This window comes from Argopecten irradians, chromosome 6 (assembly GCF_041381155.1).
Source record: "Argopecten irradians isolate NY chromosome 6, Ai_NY, whole genome shotgun sequence".
Taxonomy (NCBI): Eukaryota; Metazoa; Mollusca; class Bivalvia; order Pectinida; family Pectinidae; genus Argopecten; species Argopecten irradians.
This window is the reverse complement of record NC_091139.1, coordinates 6817910-6836707: the sequence shown is the minus strand read 5'-3', so window position 1 is coordinate 6836707 and position 18798 is coordinate 6817910. Positions and strand designations below refer to the sequence as shown.

The following is an 18798-nucleotide window of genomic DNA, read 5'->3' as shown; positions in this document are numbered from 1 at the left end:
ACAGCAGCCAAATAAACGAACAATATAAACCAATGTTAGCATATAGGAAGCATACAAGCATCATATCAATATTCTTTGCACTATGTAATCACTATAAGGTATTGTATTTTGAAATAAATTAGTTACGTACTTCTTTCTCAAACAGCTAGACATACAATTAATACCAATTTCAATGCTAAGTGACTAGTAACTTGTTATAATATGATTTAAAAGCCAAGAGAAGTCGTTGATAATGCATTTATGAATTTACTATACTTTCAGAAAAAAAGATTTGATATGATCATTTTACCGACATTTTATAAAACTAAGCCCTTTGTTTTAAATACTAGTTTATACTGTTTTGGTAGTAGCAAAACGTTTTAATAATCCCGAATAACAGAAATAAGGACAACTATCTTGTCATATAACCCAATCTTAAACACTTATTTAAATTAATGTTAATTAAGGATTAACCTGAATAGATTTTTATGTTATGAAGATATAACACAAAAATCTGAGTGTACTTTAAATAACCGCGAAGCCATTTACGACACTCAGGCTTTTGTGTTATATCTCCATAATATAACAAATCTATTCAAATTAATCCTAATAATTCAATTTACTAAAGATAATCTCTTCTATATTCAAAATTCATTTTGGCTTTTGGCTATGAAATCATTACTTCGTCATCTCAGCCAATCAGAAGCATCGTGACAAACGACGACGCCATTGTTTTCATTTATGGGCTGATAAAGTAAATTGTAGGCCAATGAAAATGCTTGTAACAAGCAAAATTGAATTATTTAAGAATGAATTGATACCCACATCCATTTACATACAATAACACTTGTGTGTATTATGTATTGACCTAGATAAAGATCTGTTTTCTATCTTCATGATCCTGGCTGTTAATAGGACGTTATAAACTAATACCCCCATCTCAATATGGTAAATGTTATTAAATTGCATGGGATAACAAAACGCCCCCACCCTGTCACATTATACTAACAATGGACAAACCAGTGCTTTCACTCCCTTTATCAAAACGATGTTCAACTCCATTTATTAAATCAAACATTTTTTAAAAAGTTAAAAAAAAAACCCCATAGTAATGCAATCAAACATCCCACAGAAAGATTTTTCATGTTCGTTATATTGGAATGTTGTCATTTTGGACTCCCATATCAAATTAACTAAAACTTGTTTTCTAAGGTTGTTACATTCAAGCTAGTTAATACATGTATAACCAATAAATTACACAAAACCAGAATAAAAATATAAATATCATAAACCATTAAGAACAAAAAATTCAATTTGGCCTTCGAAAAATATCAAAATTAACATATAATAAGTATAACATTTTTATCTGGTAACTATTTTGGAAATGAATATATCATTAGTAAGCATTACCCTTTACAGTTGCTACATGTATATTTTTCAACTGATATCGTTTTCAAGTATATTGTACATTAAAATGGGTTAAGAAATGTTTTTTGTCGAAGTACTGAATCATATGTTTTATTGACATTTTGATGGTTCAATGCCTCATAACATCTTTGTGCATATAAATTATATTCAAACTGGTTACGAAACAAAGGCATCCATTCTATATTAAATAATAATTGAATATCTGTCTTGAAAGTTTGTCCAGTTGCTCTGTATGTAGGGCATAATAATTGTACCTGCTGTCCCTTCATTATCGTAAAAGGCGACTAAATTTTGGTATATTTTCTTTTTCTTCCCAACATCGCTGCCTAAATTGGCAGAGTTGAACTCTCGCCCATTTGGGGAACACATCCCCTAGCCGAGCCTCACATTACTCTAAAATGTCGCAGTGTCTGGTCAGTACAAAGGGAATGGGGACGACTGTTTGCCCGTTGTCATTTTAATGTGAACGCGTGGGCTGTGATTAATAGAATCTTTCCCTACCTAGAGGGTGTGACAACGAAATCACAACCCGAGGGGTAATTCATGAACGTCTAACCCGAGGCTTGCCGAGGGTTGGGCATTCAGGAATTGCCCCGAGGGTTGTGATTTCGTTGGCCCTGCAGGTAGGGCATTAGAATTGTACCTGCTGCCCCTATTGCTTGATCGTAAAATCGACTAAATTTAGGATCTTATATTTTCTCTTCTTCCTAACTGACTTTATCTTTCCTAATGCCTCCCTTGGCACCGCCTCACTTTTGGCCTTGAGTTGAGCATTCGCCCCTGTGAGGAAGGCTCTGGGTTCTATCCCCTAGCCGAGACACACCAAAGTCTTTAAAAAGTGGTAGTTTCTGCTCCTGCTTATTACATATTGAAGCATGCAAAACATCGTTATTACAGGTTATACCATCAAATAATCAATTTCAAGAAGTGTGTATTTTCATTTTATGATAAAGATGTATTGCATAATAAACTAGTTTGTTTGTCGTGTTTTTTATTATGATTAAAGTAACGTCCTGTTAACAGGCAGGGTTATGTTGAGACGGCCTCTCATGTATGCGCTGTATTGCGTAAAGAAGTGAGGGAGTGTTTTGGGAGACTGGTATATTTGTGTTGTGTCTTCTTGTATAGTGGAAATTTTGGAACTCTTGCCCTTTGTTCTATCACTGAAGCATGCCACCAAGACACCGAGCAATACAACCCTCCTAGTCAAATTATACTGTCTACGGACGAACCAGTCGTCCCACTCCCGGTATGCTGAGCACTAAGCAGGAGCAGAAACTACCACTTTTACAGACTTTTGTGTGTCTCCGCCAAGGGACCAAACCCAGAACCTTTCTCACAGGGACGAGTGCTCAACCGAAAGCCCAAAGTGAGGCGTTGTCAAGGGAGACGTTAGAAGTCAGACGTCAGTTAGGAAGAAGATAAAAGATAAGATCATACACTTAGTCGCCTTTTACGATCATGAAATAGGTGCAGCAGGTACAATACTATAAGACTCTTTCATATGTGGATATGAAGGATAGGGATATTCTACCCGAGGGTCACAAAATGTAGTAAAACCCGAGGCTTGCCGAGGGTTTTGCAACATTTTGTGATCCCGAGGGTAGAATATCCCTATCCTTCATATCCACTTATGAAAGAGTATTTTTCTTTCATACCACGACGTTTTACTGCAATTTTACAACTATAACATCCCGCCATTTTGAAATAAATTCGAAGAAATCCACGACTGGAAGTCAATTTCCATACATGAAAAATTACGTGATATTTTCAACACAAAATCCGTTGCTTGCATCTTTTATAGTAAAACCAGTCAATTTTGTGAAAAAAATGTTAAAATTTTACCGAGGAAATAGAGATTTTGTTGACGCCGTGACGTCACAAGGCTTTATTGTATGGGTAGCCATGCAATACAGCCTCAGGCGACATGAGTGTATTGCCCTAGACCAGCCAGTATTACACGCGTAGGTATGAAAGAATAAATACTAACACCCTACCTGCAGATCAAATTAACAAGGTAAGACTGAACATGTCATCTTACCAATAATTATAATAAGATTAGTTATATTGCTAAAAATCACATGAGGTTATTCCTATATCTTTCAAAATGACTACTGAATGGGTTATTCCATTTTGGGTAGAAGAAAATCTGTAAATATTAAAAGTGTTGGTTGGTTGATTACGTATAATGCCCTTTTCACAGAAAATGTCATTTTAAGAACGGTCTACCTTACATATGTTGCTTTGTTGGATGCCTTTGGTTCGGGTGGCTGTGATATGATCAAGAGTGCCTTTTTTAATGGTGGAAACATTTCAATGCATTCTCACTGAAACATGTTGCCAAATACAGTGGGAGAACATCACAGTCGGTCATATATACTGACATCGGCTACATGTATAGTAGTCGTCTCGCTCTCTTTCTGTTGAATGCTCAGCAAGAGCAGAAACAATGTACATGTATATTCTGTAAAAAAAAACATACTTATTGTAGCGCAAGGCGAACATCTGTAAATTATTATTTATCGTCGCGGATATAAAATAACGCAGTTCGATGGTTCAATACCGCTAAAATAAGTACGTTTACAGTAAAGAGACGTGTCTCGTGCAAGTAATAGTTCCCAGAGCCTTTCTAAACAGTCAACTCAAGGCGGCCAAAAGTGAGGTGGTGTCAAGGAAGACGTTAGGAAGAAAAGAATATATAAAGCCCCAAAGGTCGCCTTTTATGATCATGTAATGGGCAAAAAGGTAGAATTAAAACGCTATAGACACCGAAACCAGCGAAATGTAAAATATTGTCTTAAACAAAACCACACAAAATACCAATCTACATGTAATAACTAATGAATCAAAGCAATTTTATCATACAATAACCGATTTGAAAATTAAGTTAATTAACTTATTAATTAAACATTAATTACAAGAGTTAACTTTATTATATTAAGAATTCTGTTCAATGACGGTATGACGAATATGTACACAAAATTTTATCGAAGAGCATAAAGAATTGATGATTTTATAGCAAGAATATCAAATTAGGATTGAAATATATCAATGTTGCAGTTTGTCAACCATCTTGTCCGCCATCTTGAATATTTCAATTTCCCCAATGATGCCACGGTGGCATCATCCAGTTTCTGATGGAGGACATGTTAAAGAACATTTCTGTGCAAAAACATTTTATGCGAACTACTTTTTTAGGTTGGGTGGAAAATCACCATTTGGCACCTGGACTATAAGTGTGGTTCTGTTGGTTGCCTGACCTGGAAGGGTACATATCACCAAGAGGATGAGCATTACCAGGGAAACCATGTTGATTGTTGGGTTGACTGTGTTGAGATCGGGAGCCAAGATGCTGCTGGAATCCCCGAGATGGTGGGGGAGGGGGTGCACGAAGATCTTGAGGCTGTCGAAATCCAGGTGGTGGAAGGAGCTGTGGTAATGGTTGTAGCTGATTATTAATATATAGTCGGTCCTCCTTCAGACGTGCAGACTGACCTCGCCTTTTGGCTTCCTTGAAGATTGGATAAAGAACTTTTCTCCGTTCGTTGATCTCTGGGGGAAATTGTTCATACACGGAGAATTGTTTTTTATCAGCCAGTTTATCAGGAACAGCATTGAGGACTTTTTCACGGTCTTTCCTGTTACAAAATTTAGCTACAATAGACCTTGGTTTACCATCATTTCTTGGTCGGAGCCTATGAACCACTTGGAAGGGGATTTCGTCAGGAATATCAAGAACATTACTGATAAAGTCCTTGACAACTTTTTCAGTGTCCTCTGCAGTATTATCTCCTCTCTCTGGAAGCCCTCCAAACAACAAATTTTCTTTCACTGATCGAGTCTGTAATTGGAGCATGCGCTCTTTGACATCAAACAAGTCATCACGGGCTCTATCTCTCTCATTCTCAACCTTGCTTATTCTCTCCTCAAGTATTGTATGATCGAAATCCATCCCTTGAATCCGTTCACTATGTATTTTTAGTTCATTTTTAACCTCGGAAATGTCATTTTCCGTAGATGGCGATCCACCTTACAAAAGTTCCGAATTTAAATAATGTTCACACACAGTTCACTATCTGGTAGTCCAAGAAATATCCGTAGTGACCGCCTTGAAAGTTGGAAATCCAACTGATGTTCATAAATCAGGCATGGGTTTTTATAATAAAATGACCATTGTCCGATAGGTAAACCCGGATGTAATCAAGATCAATAGCATAAAGATATTATCACAATTAAACGACTTGAAATATATCGGCAGTTTGATATGAAATATATCTACTTAAGCTTATCAATGACACCATTGCCTCAAGGAAGGTTATAAACACTTTGACATGTGAATACTATATGTAATTGTCGGTCACTCCACAAAAATAAGACCACAATGCCTTAGGGTAGATTTTAAACTTGTCAACACATCTATAGGTAAAATATACAATTATATAACAACAAAGAACATCTCAAATTTCTCTATGACAACTACAGCTCTATTAAAATCCTCATCATCATGCAGATATATTGAATATGCACTTAACAGCGATTTGGAAAAGATAAATATGTGGGCATATACAAGATGGCTTGTATCTTTTAATCCCAATAAGACTGAAGTGCTCTTCATTTCAAACTTGAATGACATTGATGCAGATATTAGATTTGATTTTTGATGGTAACTTTCTTAATTTTAGCCAATTTCATAGACGCCTTTGGGTAAATCACAATTCAAATGCCAATTTGGTCTGATCATATCAATGAAATCTACAAATTTGTAATGAGGAAAATGAATGTAATGCGTAAACTTAAATTTATGCTAAAACGTGATACCTTTTTAAAGATTTATTAATCATCTATACTTTCTATTTAGAATATGCATATGAAGTTTGGGATAGTTGTTTCGTAATTGATTCAGACAAGTTAGAAGGGGCACAAAGGGAAGTAGCTAGAATAATTACGGGTTTGCCATCATTTGCAAGAAATGAATCTCTTTACAGTGAATCAGGTTTATAATTACTAAGTGATAGGAGAGCAAGAAGAAAAATGAAATTATTACATAAGATGGAAACTCGTGATACTCCTATTTTTTTTACGAATCCATTACCTCCCACAGTTGGAGAAAATAATCAATATGCTCTAGAAACAATAACGACTTTTGTATTCCAAACTATCGACTGTCTTCCACCCTCAAGTCTTTCTTAACTTCTACTTTAAGAAAATGGAATAATTAAGATTATGATATTAAGTCATTTTTTCCTTTACGATTGGTCTCTCCAAACAAACAGTCTCTCATCGACCAATTTATTTTAGCTATGACGACAGAAAAATTAAATATTTTTCACACTAGATTAAGGCACAGATGTACTCTAAATAACGATCTTTTCCGTTCCAATCTAATCCAAAATTCTTGTTGTACAAACTGTGGAAACCATTTGAAAATGCTTATTAATATTTCTTAGAGTGGCCAAATTATTAGCTGCCCGTACAAAGTTAATTAGCGAAATTAATGAGCAAAATCTGGAAATACACCTTAATTTGCTGGATTTTTTTATAATGAAAATTTGGCATTGGAGGTAAACTGTAAATTTTTTTAACGTGTGCAATCGTACATTAGGTCCAGTGGAAGATTCTGAACATACATATAAGCTTTAAACATGCAAAAGCTTTTACTACAGAATTATTATTAAATTTATTTAAAGCAATATTATTTGAATTGTTTAATCTGTTTTAAATATCTAAGCCATCGTGCATAATATGTTAAATGTATGATAATGTTAGGGGACGGCTGTTTAAGTTGAAATAATGTGTGCATGATCCTTTTTGTGATTTACAGTAAAATATATTTAAAGTGAAGGCCCCATACAGGATACTCTTACACTTTAAGCGCACTATAGATGGGATTTATACAAATATAAAAAAAATATCTAAGACGTACGAGAAAAATATCAGTTACCCATAAATAATCGAGATCGGGTATCTCAATCTGGGGCTTAGATTTTGTAACACTCCAATCTCGGCTAACGTCTCAAGGTGGGATACATGTTACAAAATTTTTATAACCTCCCCCCCCCCTCGATTTGAGATAACTCCTATCCACGATCACATACAGGTAATAGATTTTATTAAACTGTTATTTGGTTAATTGACCTACAAGCATTTGTTTAAATTCAGCGAAATCATAATATATTATGTCACATGACATTTATTCTTATATGTTTATGACACAATCATATCTATAAATTAAAATAGTACATATATGATCAATTATATAAATACTTGAATATATTTTCTTTGTTATGGAGACATAACTATTTTTTTTTTATTTCAGAGTACACTCAGATTTTTGTGTTATATCTCTATATTCGAGTTAAACTTAGATGATCTCTTCGAAATTCCAAATTTAGTGAAGGACTACATTTTTATGTAATCCTTATGCTGTTTTATCAGTGATTACAAACGACAACGACAGCTTTTCCTGAGATGAAGTAAACAAAAAATAATACAATAACAATGCTCATTACGAGCAACATAGGATTAGTTGTTCAAAATGCGCATTTGTTTATAATTAAAGTGAATAGTCGGGCAAAGAAAACCAGTCCAAAAAGCGTCCATTGACCTTCCAAAAGTCCTCACATATCAAAACGACGGTCAAGTTCTGCTTACGTTGCCCAGTTCTGACCATTGAAATAATGAAAAAGTTCTAAAAAATAACTCTTTGAAAGCGAGGCTCCGTGGAAATGTAACCACGGACATAGCTAGCCGGGAGGACGTTTTAGGATTCCCACAATTAAAATTCATTCTTCGCATGCAGAGAGATGTTAACGAGAGATTTTATTTTTCTATTTCATAAGAAATTATACTGGATATATTCACACCATTTTTACCAACTTTAGCCTTCCTTGCCCAACTATTCATTTTAAATGAAGTATATTTTCAAATATATTTGAATACGTGAATATATATTGTAAAAATACGCCATTTTTGTTAAAGATTTTGAATAACCGTATTCACTTGAAATAATCTGTTTTATGTAGATGCCATGAGGAACAACATAGTAAATGCATAACCGTCCAAATATCTAACTACTGTCAATGTGACTTGATATGTGGGTCTTTTCCTTGAAAAAAGGATGTTATGTTGTGTAACTTCCTCTTGATTGTTATAAAATTTAGTGTCGAAAGTGTTCACTGTATTGTATCCCTTTTCCGACTACATATATCTGTATCCGACATGCTCTGAGTTCATCTGATCCTGGTTTAAGCCCAGCATCACCTGATGGTGGACAATTCAAATCGCGTTTTCTGATCACTCCCTCATTTGGTTTACACAGATCAATCAATGGTGGGTGACAAGATCCCCCTGGAATCTTTTTAACAATATAAATTGGCTAACCTAAGTTCTGTGAGATTTCACATTCTGGCGATAAGTCTTATTAGTAAGAATTAGTTTCATTAACATGTCCTAACATAGTGAAAAAGCCTACAAGCATAGGTTTTGACGAGACAATTAGTTCTAATTCATTCCACTAACGTGACGCTATCCAAATAGGAACACTTTTTGAAAATAATTGTAAAACATTTCCAGCAAGTAGTTGAATCCTAATTTTTCTCTTGACATCCCACCAATAGATGCCATCAGTTTTACTTCCAGGATCTGCAGTGCGTATATTTATAAATTGAGAGCTTTGAAGTATGCCCGGTCCAGCCCTGTGTTTCAGCAGGTTTGCGTACCAAAAATAGAAAAATGTCCGGACATGATAAAAAAAACTTGAATTCATTTAAAGAAAAAGTTTTTTTTTATTTATTTAAGTAACATATCTGTCAAAATATTCCGTTCAGCAATTACTTTTTCTATTTAAAAATATATGGTGTTTCAGGGTTGTCGCGTGAATAGTTTCATTAATCTCAATTTTAAATATAGATAATAAGAAACCGGAAAGAAAATGACGTATGGAAATTGTCAGTTATTATTCAACATCTTAATTTTTGTTCAGGACAGGTATTTTAGTTAACATTGTAAACTGAAAATTCTTTAACCCCTTAACTCCCAGATACGCCAAACTACGCCAATAACGTGTCGGTGTTGAACAAATCGTCGTAACTTTACTTTAAACATATTTTATTGTAAAACACAAAAGGATCAGGCACAAGTTATTCCAACTTAAACAGCCGTCTCCTAACATTATAACACAATTAACATATTATACATGATGACTTAGATATCTTATACAGATTAAACAAATCAAATAATATTACTTTAAATAAATTTAATAATAATTGTGTGTAGTAAAAGCTGTTGTATGGTTAAATCTTATATGTATGTTCAGAATCTTCCACTGGACCTAATATACGATTGCACATGTTCAAAAATTTTTTGCAATTTACCTCCAAAGCCAAATTTTCATCACCAAAAAGCAGCAAATTAAGGTGTATTTCCAGATTTTGCTCATTAATTTCGCTAATTAACTTTGTACGGGCATCTAAATAATTAGGACATTCTAAGAAATAGTGATAAGCATTTTCACAATGATTTCCACAGTTTGTACAACGAGAATTTTCGACTATATTTGAACGGAAAAAGATCGTCATTTAGATTGCTAAATTTGTGCCTCAATCTGGTGTGAACAATATTTAATTTTCTGTCACCATAGCTAAAATAAATTGGTCGATGAGAGACTAATTGTTGGGAAAGTGCAATCTTAAAAGAAGAAATGGGTAATGACTTAATATCATTATCTAAATTATTCCAGTTTCTTAAAGTAGAAGGTAAGAAAGACTTGAGAGTGGAGGAGAGTCGATAGTTTGGAATACAAAAGTCGTTATTGTTTCTTAGAGCATATTGATTATTTTCACCAACTGTGGGAGGTAATAGATTCGAAAGAAAGTTAGGAGTATCATGAGTTTTCATCTTATGTAATAATTTAAGTTTTCTTCTAGCTCTCCTATCACTTAGTACTTCCAAACCTGATTCACTATAAAGAGATTAGTTTTTTGCAAATGATGGCAAACCTGTAACTATTCTTGCTGCTTCTCTTTGTGCCCTTTCTAACTTATCTGAATCAAATGAAAAGCAACCATCCCAAACTTCACAACCATATTCTAAAATCGGTAGTATAAATGACTTATAAATCTGCAAAAGGGTATCACGCTTTAGCATATATTTAAGTTTACGCAATACATTTACTTTCTTCATAACAGATTTGTAGATTTCATTGACATGATCAGACCAATTGGCATAACTCGTCGTAACTCACTTATTTTAGGAACTATCGAGATACTGATTATATCTGCTAAAAACTAGAGATAACAAGTAATATTTTGTGTTCTTAAAACATTTTCATTTAACAATGTCTTCATGATGTTTTATTGAGTTTAAAAAAGATGCAGACTGAAAAACGGAACATTTTAAATTGATGACGTCGTCTTTCTGTCGGCGTAACATTCAGTGCACGGACCCGATATTGAATCCCTCGCTAATCAAAAAGTACTGAAAAATAATGCTTGAACTTCATACTGTTGATAACTTAGTATCCCAATTTTATATTTATCTTGCAATATCTACAATTTTTTTTTCAAAAACAAAGATTTCATCTAAAAAGTACGTGTGATGTGTGGTTTTACGCGATACATAGCAATATGTGGTCAGTTTTAACCATTTTTTTCTCACCAATCTGGCATAACTTATAGATACGATGAAAGTCAGAAACATACTGAACAATATACACAAATATATCATTCATAACATACCATATTAACAGTACAACGGCTCCATAAATCAACAGATGTATCCACGGAAAATTGCTCAGTCCCATGACTTGACGTTGATCGGTTTCACAAGCACCTGTGCGAAACCGATCGGCGACTTTACCAGAACACACGGATAATGGTCCTCAATTTTGGCGTTAAAAAACTCTAAACCCTTACGCAAAAATGTCAAGAAACATGTTTACAGTGATTTCTTTGTATTCAAAAAATAAATTAATTCAGAAAATAAGTCTTGCTGACGACAGATAAAACTATTTATAGTAACGGGGATTTCCCCGGACTTTCATTTCTAAAAGTTACCGACGCCGATTATTTTCTATGGTGGCCCGCATGTTTATAGCTAAATTGTTAGTATTGATTGACTAGGACATCTTATGAGTGACACTGTCATAATCACTGAGGACATATTAACATGGTTGTGTTATCAGCCGATATACATGTAGATCTACTGTACCTACGTGACACATGTACAATGTGCATGCTTGTAAGTATGCCGGACACGATGCGAAGTTTCCTGAACACAAAAATACGAAGCATACATGGTACCTTATATGCCGTAACCTCATCGTAAATATTCATTTGTATCAATACCAATAGAACTAAACACATATATACATAAGCTACACATGCCGTGTAAATATAAAAAAAACATTGATACGATATATATACCCATACATATTTTGTGGATTGGAATACTAGATTAACTTCAAATACTGACTATGATATCTTATCTTTATTTTAAATATATACATTTTGTTTGATATTTAGAAAATTACTGATTACAGGTAATGGAAATTAACAATTCAAGTGTCAATGACAAAATATATTAGATTATCTATAATGATATTTAATATCCAGATCTTTTTTTTTATATATTTTTTTTAAAATATGATTCTTCAAATTTTACTGTAATGAATTTGTTCTTCGAATACAAACTAGAAATGTCCTCCAGGAGGAGGTCAACTAATTAATCCAGTACAGTTTAGCAAAAATAGTCTATTGACATGTAAACAAAACATATGAAATGAAAACAAAGGAATCTATGTTTTGAAATTTTAGGGGGATCCAGACACAAACACAAAGTTCTACATTTTTTTTAAATTCTTCAAAAAAGTGTTCCAATTTGGATAGATCATGTTAACTTATGTAGTGAAAGTTGCAGAGATACAATCATTTAGAATAATGACACCTTTCATATACATACCTATACATGTACATCATGTATAGTACAGATAGATTCAGTATCAATAAAAATTCTGCTCTTAATCGCAAATCAAAGATTGACACATGCAATGTACTATTTGCACTAAAAACATTAAAAATGCAGGTTGTCATATAATACAAATAAGTCAACTGAATCTTATACATCATCTTCTTTATACTGCATATGCATTTACATGTAATCCAAATTTTTGTTTTCTGATGGGAAGTGACAGGGCAACTTGAGCAGAGATACAAAATGTATAAACATATTTTGCCTGTAAAGTTCTTCATGCTTCAATTGACACAAATGTGAAATGTTATGCTCTGTGATAGAGATACTATTGATATTTGCCCAGAAAAAGATTAGGCTAAAAAATGTACATGTATGTTACACAAATGTAGGGAAGTTAATTTTAAAATTATAATTTGGAAAGGGGTCAGATGTATTTAACATAACCCTGTAATGAGACTCGGCATTTTCATCATGTCTTTCTGCTTTCTTTATTGAAATAATCATATATGATTTTTGAATTGTTTCTTGTTGAAATAATACATGTAGTAAAAGTGAAGTCAATTCTTTGGAATTGTTATCACACAAGTATGACTAAACAAAGACCACGTACGTGTTTGACAATACATAACATATATACAGGTAGACACTGCAGTGTGTACCTACATATATATATTATGGTAGAAGCCCTAACTTTTTCCCAGCTATACATCTATATACATTTGCAAAAAAAAATGCATCGTACATATATGTGTACATGTGATGTATACCTTGTCCATATTGTAGATACCATGTAATGTAGTCGCTAAAACTGTCTATATTGTTAGGCTTTTTTATTAATTATTATTTTGTCTATATATTTGGCAAAATAAAAAAAAAGAAGCCTAATAATATAGGCAGGTTTAGCGGACTACATGTAATGCACATACTTGTGTGTTATTGACTCTTGACCATATTGTATAAACACTGCATACACTGTGTACATACATGTACATACATGTATGTACACATATATTATATATATCTAAGGTTGTCTTTTTGGTAACCAAGCAATATAAAACTGGACATAGAACACACAGATAATAAATGATTAATAGAGATGGTTTGTATTTCTATCAAATATAGAATATGTATATGAGTTTTTGTCTTTATAAAAATAACATGCAAATTATTATGAGTACATGTACATGCAGAATACACAAATTTTGTCAAGAAAAAACAAAAGCTGTCTGCTAATCTTTTACTCTGTATTCATTTATTATCTTGATGGATATTGATACTTTTGTGTGGATAAAATAAAGAAACTGGCATTATACAATGTTGGTAAGTAACAAATTAACTGCAGTATACTATGAGAGTACCGCATTGCATTTTTATTGTGTACAAATGTAATTTAGATATGTTATCTAAACATCTTGATAAATATTTGTAAGCCAGCTTGCTACAATGACATACAGGTTATGATGTTGGTTTTTGGCGTTCCAAAAAATTGAAAATGATCTGAGTATGAATATAAATATTTATTATAAACAGTAACATGTCAAACAAACGATTTTGCAACACATTACATTTTTTTTCTCGATATTTTTATTCAACTGGAAGCCCGTGAAAATGGTTCTATCAGTGTAAAAAAAAATCGCATTTTTCCGTAGTTTATATTTTGGTTGTAATAGTAATATTTTTATGCAAAAGATTAATGATTTGATACCAATTCTGACCACGTTCTCTTTTGAAATTAATACGAAAGGTAAAAGATCACCAAGCCTGTTTAAATATAGAACAAACTTTCTCTAGATGAAGCAAGACAGGTGAAACACTAATTTAAGCATTTTCAAAATATCATCGGTTTTTAATTTTGTTGGTAACCATGGTAACATTCAAAATGAAATTGACATTATGGCATTCGATAAAATTTTTAACCCTTCTGCAATAATATACTTGATTGTTAGGTTGATAAATTGACATCTAAATAACTTTCATTGTCTTAAGATTTATAAATGTAAGAAACTTGAACTTTTTTGTAAAAGCCAAAATTTCGTTTGCTATGGTAACATAATTAATGTGAAAAAAACCATTTTTCTTACAAAATTTGAAAAGGTTGTGATCTGAAGTTTCTAAATATATATGGGTTGATTACCAAAAATAATTGCTGCAGAAAAGGGTGAAAAATCACTTTGAAAGACAAGAGATCCCAGAGGGATCTTGGCGCCCACCAAAGAATGATCTATATCTGACAAAGGAAAGATGGATCTTTTATTCTTCTTTTTTAAACTTTTGTCCGCAAAACATACTACATATAAAGAATTTGAGACAGATCGCTTCATTACCTTTGAATAATTGCGGTATACAAACTTTCAACTTTCAAAAAGCCAAGATTGACCCTCTTGTCGGCTCTTCTTGTTGATCTAATCGGTCCCCAAATCAACAATATGCAACCACTTAGGGCCCTAGGGGGAACTCCTAACAAAGTGAAATTTGAGAAAAGATCCATTCCATCACTGTCATGATAAATAGCAGATAACAAACTTTCGAACATCAAAAATTTCAAGATGGCTGCCCTGGGCAGCAATCATTGTCTGATAACATCGGCTCCCCAATCACAAATATGCACAGACTTGGGCCACTAGGGGAATCATAGACATAATGAAGTTTTGGAGATCAGATTACCTTTCGGTTACTTTCTGAGAAATAGCGATAACAAACTTTGAATAACAAAATCCAAGATGGCTGCCTGGCAGCCATTTTGTTGACCGATCGGTCCCAAAATGCAATATGCACAACAAGGGCCCTAGGGGAACCTACATATGAAATTTGAGACAGATCCCTTCAGTACTATCTGAGAAATAGCCATAACAAACTTTAAACTATCGAAATCCAAGATGGCAGCCTGGCGGCCATCTTGTTCACTGATTGGTCCAAAAATGCAATATGCACAACAAGGGCCCTAGGGGAACCTACATATTAAATTTGAGAAAGATCCCTTCAGCACTTTTTGAGAAATGGGGATATCAAACCTTAACTATCAAAATCCAAGATGGCCGCCTGGCGGCCATCTTGTTTTTTTTCCGATCAGCCTCAAAATCTGTATGGCACAAATAGGGACCAAGGGTAACCTCCATGTGAAGTTTGAACAAAATCCCTTCAGTAGTTCTCAAGAAATATCGATAACAAACTTCAACTGCCAAAATCAAAGATGGCTGCCTGGCGGCCATCTTGTTTTTCCAATCAGCCTCAAAATCTGTATGGCACAACTAGGGACCAAGGGTAACCTCCATGTGAAGTTTGAACAAAATCCCTTCAGTAGTTCTCAAGAAATATCGATAACAAACTTCAACTGCCAAAATCAAAGATGGCTGCCTGGCGGTCATCTTGTTTTTTCCGATCAGCCTCAAAATCTGTATGGCACAAATATGGACCAAGGGGACCCTCCATGTGAAGTTTGAACAAAATCCCTGCAGCAGTTTTTAAGAAATAGTGATAACAAGCATTGTTTACGGACGGACGACGGACGACGGACCACGGACGCAGGGCGATTTGAATAGCCACCATCTGAAGATGGTGGGCTAAAAATGTCAGATTTTCGAGAACTCTGCTAAAAATTCTTGGGAGTTAAGGGGTTAAAAACATGCTTTAAAAGTGTTCTATTTTGGGTAGCGTTCCAATTCGGGTAGTGTCACGTTAGACTGCAATCGCAGCGTTCATACATACTATTTTAATACTATTGTATTTTCGGAGCGAAACTTAGAGGTGGTAGGAAATTCAGTCTAAGTTAATCACGAAATTCGTTATAAAATGTAGAAGTATGTTAGTTTGAAATTACAATGTTTAAAAGATTTTGTTTTGTTAATACAGAGTTAAAAAAGAATAACGATAGGCAAGAAATCTAAAAGACATTAAAAACATGGCGTAATTTGTAATATACGACACCGTTTGCAATCATATTGCAATAACAGTATATAAAATTCAGTTACAAGGAAGATAAAAGAGGATTAGTATGGTTTATTAGCGCATGTTTCAATCTAGTTTGGATAGGTCAATACTTTGTAAGTATTTGAGAATACCCCAGATAAAAGAGAAAAAGTATGGTTTATTAACACATAATTCTTTGTAATTATTTGAAATATCGCAGATAAACGAGGGGAAATATGGTTTATTAACACATAATTCAATTAAGTTAGGATGTGTCAATACTTTGTAATAATTTGAGATAACCCACCCCCCCCCCCTCAGAAATGAATTGCGTCGTTAATTACGATTCGTATGACAGCACTACAGCGTTCCTACTGCCAACCCAAACTCAGTTGAGGTTGGTAGACCAGTGGTGTGTTTACGGACAATAAGATCAATTGGAATTTTTTATGGTTTTTTCTTGAGTCCGTCTTACAAACAGATTCTTTATTTTTCTTAAATAATCAATAATCCACCCATCACTCTAATCAATGAAGTTTTCATCATAAGCAGAAATAAACAGACTTACCTGACACCTGCATATCTACTCCTTCGATGAGACAAAAAAATACACAAAATGACACCCTGTACATATACCAAGCGCTAACCATTTTGCCTGGTGGGTATGCTTCCTCCATATGTAGACAAAAACCAGGAGAATGATTTAAAACTCCGATGTGACACGCGTATATCCATCAATGTTAAAATAAGGAAGTAAAAGTACGGATGACGCTTAACAGTCCTATATCACAGAATTTCATATTGGACCATATTGGAAAAGCCTGATAATACATGTAGCCGCAAAACTTTTTGAAATTTAAAATTCGAATTTTTTTTATTTAACACAGTGTAACCTTAACCAAATACCTTAATACGAACACACGTGAGCTTAAATAATATAAAATGACGTCATAAAGAGTTCAATGTTCAAATTCTAACATTGTAATTCATGTTTTTGTAAAGTTGATTTTTCACATCAATTTATTGTTTATTTTTTAAATTTTATTCCAAACACCATGACAAAGTCATAGTGTTTATAAAAAATGTCCATTAATACTTTCTATTGAGACAAAGTGTTTACGTGTAAATATTGAGACAAGAACATGTATATGATATACACTCGGAGATCGCCATCGTTATCATCTTAGCTTTAGTGTCAAGTGCCTCATCCAGAGAACGGTGACGCATTTCTTATGCACATTTAGAAACCTATAAAGGTTATTGTAGAGGTCACAAATTTGGTGGTCGTTAATTGTTGATATATATATACACGTACGAGAAACGATACACAATGAGGACGCATACCAGTCTCCGCTTTCAGCAATATACAGCCGTATGAGTTTTTATTTGTTAAATACCTTAAAATATTTTCATTTCAATTATATAAAGCAATCAACTACATTACGATATTATTTTTATTGAATTTTGAACTTTGGTATTAACTGATTTTTAAAAAAAATCTATGTTAGAAAAAAAATCAACTATAAGAAAATTTTACTTTTCATAAGAAAAGATGCTTAAAGATATTTTTTATAGAATTGTATTTTTGTCCAAACTTTGACAAGTTTAAGAAAAGAATGTACATAGGCTTAGCCTGTGATTAAATCATAGACTGTACCATCATCAAAGTCAATAAAATTAATTAAATTGATGTAACTCACACAAAATGCTTCTCTAGTCCATCACATTTTACATTCAATTTGGTTGCCTCTCTTGTCTACAAATTCTACTTTGGCTGTCTCTCTAGTCCATCACATTCTACTTTGTTTGTCTCTGTGGTCCATCATATTCTACTTTGGTTGTCTCTGTGGTCCATCACATTCTACTTTGGTTGTCTCTGTGGTCCATCACATTCTACTTTGGCTGTATCTGGTCCATCACATTGTACTCCGGTTATCTATGTAGTCCATCATATTCTACTTTGTTTGTCTCTGTGGTCCATCATATTCTACTTTAATTGCCACTCTGGTCCATCACATTCTACTTTGTTGTCCTTGGTCCATCATATTCTACTTTGTTTGCCACTACTGGTCCATCACATTCTACTTTGGTTGTCTCTGTGGTCCATCATATTCTACTTTAATTGCCACTCTGTGGTCCATCATATTGGTGTCTCTCTTTATTGCTCGGTCCATCACTACTTTGGTTGTCTCTCTGTCTCACTTCTATTTGGTCCCATCACATTCTACTTTGGTTGTCTCTGTGGTCCATCATATTCTACGTTGGTTGTCTCTGTGGTCCATCACATTCTACTTTGGTTGTCTCTGTGGTCCATCACATTCTACTTTGGTTGTCTCTGTGGTCCATCATATTCTACTTTAATTGCCACTCTGGTCCATCATATTCTACTTTGGTTGTCTCTCTGGTCCATCACATTCTACTTTGGTTGTCTCTCTGGTCCATCACATTCTACTTTGGTTGTCTCTGTGGTCCATCATATTCTACTTTGTTTGTCTCTGTGGTCCATCACATTCTACT

General features: G+C 33.8%; 2 protein-coding genes across 2 annotated transcripts in view; both read right to left on the bottom strand.

Moving 5' to 3' along the window:
* The window catches only part of LOC138326241 (neurotrypsin-like), a 34159-nt gene extending 17011 nt beyond the window's left edge, over positions 1 to 17148 (bottom strand). The window contains exon 1 of the mRNA XM_069272364.1: positions 16850 to 17148. Within this exon, the coding sequence (XP_069128465.1) occupies positions 16850 to 16958 (109 nt within the window). The 5' untranslated portion in view covers positions 16959 to 17148. The remainder of the gene's footprint in view (positions 1 to 16849) is intronic.
* Positions 3493 to 5445, bottom strand: LOC138324831 (uncharacterized). Its single transcript, XM_069270011.1, has one exon. The coding sequence runs from the start codon at positions 5357 to 5359 to the stop codon at positions 4619 to 4621; it is 741 nt and encodes a 246-aa protein (XP_069126112.1). The 5' UTR covers positions 5360 to 5445; the 3' UTR covers positions 3493 to 4618.
* Positions 17149 to 18798: the final 1650 nt, after the last annotated feature.